Source organism: Limulus polyphemus, unplaced genomic scaffold, assembly GCF_000517525.1.
Source record: "Limulus polyphemus unplaced genomic scaffold, Limulus_polyphemus-2.1.2 Scaffold3865, whole genome shotgun sequence".
Taxonomy (NCBI): domain Eukaryota; kingdom Metazoa; phylum Arthropoda; class Merostomata; order Xiphosura; family Limulidae; genus Limulus; species Limulus polyphemus.
In genome coordinates, this window is record NW_013669475.1 from 20,967 (window position 1) to 22,999 (window position 2,033).

Below are 2,033 nucleotides of genomic sequence, written 5' to 3' on the forward strand. Positions count from 1 at the left end.
TGCGCCATAAAACACCAACCAACCAACCAGTCATGATCCATCTAGAAACTCCAGCGCGTATGCCTCCAGCGTCACATGACTTCCGCTGTCGTAATAATATTTACTAGACAGAATGTTATTACTGTATATCACATTTTCTTCTACTTTATATTTGGCGTCCATTAGTGGCTTAAGAATAAGACTGGCGAAAGATTGGGTTTCAATACCCCCGGCGAGTACAGCTATAGATAATTTTCTGATTGATAACAAACAATACTTGGTTTTCAAACCAATTTGTATCATTGAAATTTAATACTTAGGCTTTCGAAATTAACTTGGTAAAAGTATTAACCATAATAATATAGAACATGGATTTGATAACGTCAATTATTGGGGGTATTTATAGAACGTGGAGTTCATAACGTCAATTTTTGGATATAAATATTAATAAATTATTATATCAATTTAATTTTTGTAAACCATAGCTTCCACCCCCTCTACCCTAGTGATCTAATAAACAACATTGATTAAAAACCTAACTCTTCACTAATATTATCCCCCATGTACGAAAATTAAAATTTAGGACGAAATCCGTTAATACACAACATTTGTATTACTTCAAGTATCTTTGTTTTCTTGTGAGGGTAATTAATGTATCTGCAGTAAACTGATGTTTGACTCTAATTTATTATAGTAAATGTCCATAACGTATGAACACTGCTCGCAGTAAATGCTTATATTTCAATTCTTTAAGTATTTTTATTTTTGTCCACAAACAATGGTAATACAAATAATGTTTAAAATTCCAGATGGATGACATTGATCCATATCTGTTTTCAGGAAAGATCGGGAACCAGTAGTTGTGGGAGATGTATCTTTCGCGGGAAAAGTTCATGTCCGAGGAAATGTAGAGTTGGGTTGCAGTATAAACGAGATTGCTACACCAGAATTACTCACCACTGACACAAAACAACATATTGACGGTAAGTTTACTCTTCTAATGTGTTTCTGAAGTTCCTTAATTAATCCCATAATGTAATCTACATTCTCGATCGTGTTCGGATAATATATTAACTATAAGATAATTTAAATTTTTAATTATCTAACAATACTTCACAAAGACAAATAATGAAATGAATAAAGCCTAAGATAGAACTATATAAATAAAACTCTAGGTACAGACTAACACTAACGCCCTCTATCAGAATATAATGCAATAAACAACGTTTTTCAAATGTCTGTAAAACGCATTCGTGTACCAATAAAATTCGCAAAAACTAACTTGTTGGCTCTCAAAGGAAGAAGCCACTAAACACCTAAGCGCACTAATAAATTTAAACGATTATTATCAGAACCTTAAATAAAGGGCAACTTTTCCTATCGCAACAAAATACCCACACTAGGTGTAGTTATGACCACAGACGACTCCATGTCCAGTTTCTCGGAAGACTTCAAAATGGTCAGCAGTCCAGAAAGCTATGAAACAACTAAAATATCACCGTACCAGAAAGCTGTACTTAAAAACCTAAACAAAGGCAAAAACAAACATTCTACCAGCAGACTAGTATAGTGTCATTGTAACCATTGTCAAAAAGCACCAAACTAAAGATGTTCACTATAGTGTAACCAAACGGTTAACGCAGATGATAAAATTAACCTCATCTTCAAAACCCAGCTGGAAAAATCGATTGATGTAGCAAAATTCTCTGGCAAGAGCCCACTCTGTCCCATAGTTATCTGCAGATTTTAACCACATCACCCCTTTAGTTAACGTATGGTAGACACCTAGTTATTACTCGGTGAAACACGTTAATAATTCTCCTTAATAGAAATCATTAAGGCGATAATCGCAATAACCTCAAGATACCCCCCCCCCCCGACCGCACTAAATCTCAACTTCATGACAGAACTTTATCATAGATGTGTTCTTCAAATATCTACGCTAATGGAACTCGATAAATACTAGCAACCCTAAAAATTGATTATGGGGGGGGGGGGGTTCATCCCCGTTTTCAGTTTTTTGTAAACTTTACCTGGTTCAAAATAAAGGACTT

The 2,033-nt window shown here is 34.6% G+C and overlaps 1 protein-coding gene across 1 annotated transcript in view; it reads left to right on the forward strand.

Annotated features, from left to right (window-relative positions):
• The window catches only part of LOC111088493, a 13,103-nt gene that overhangs the window by 8,453 nt on the left and 2,617 nt on the right, over positions 1-2,033 (forward strand). Inside the window, exon 8 of the mRNA XM_022398789.1 lies at positions 820-962. Coding sequence (XP_022254497.1) covers positions 820-962 — 143 coding nt within the window. The remainder of the gene's footprint in view (positions 1-819; positions 963-2,033) is intronic.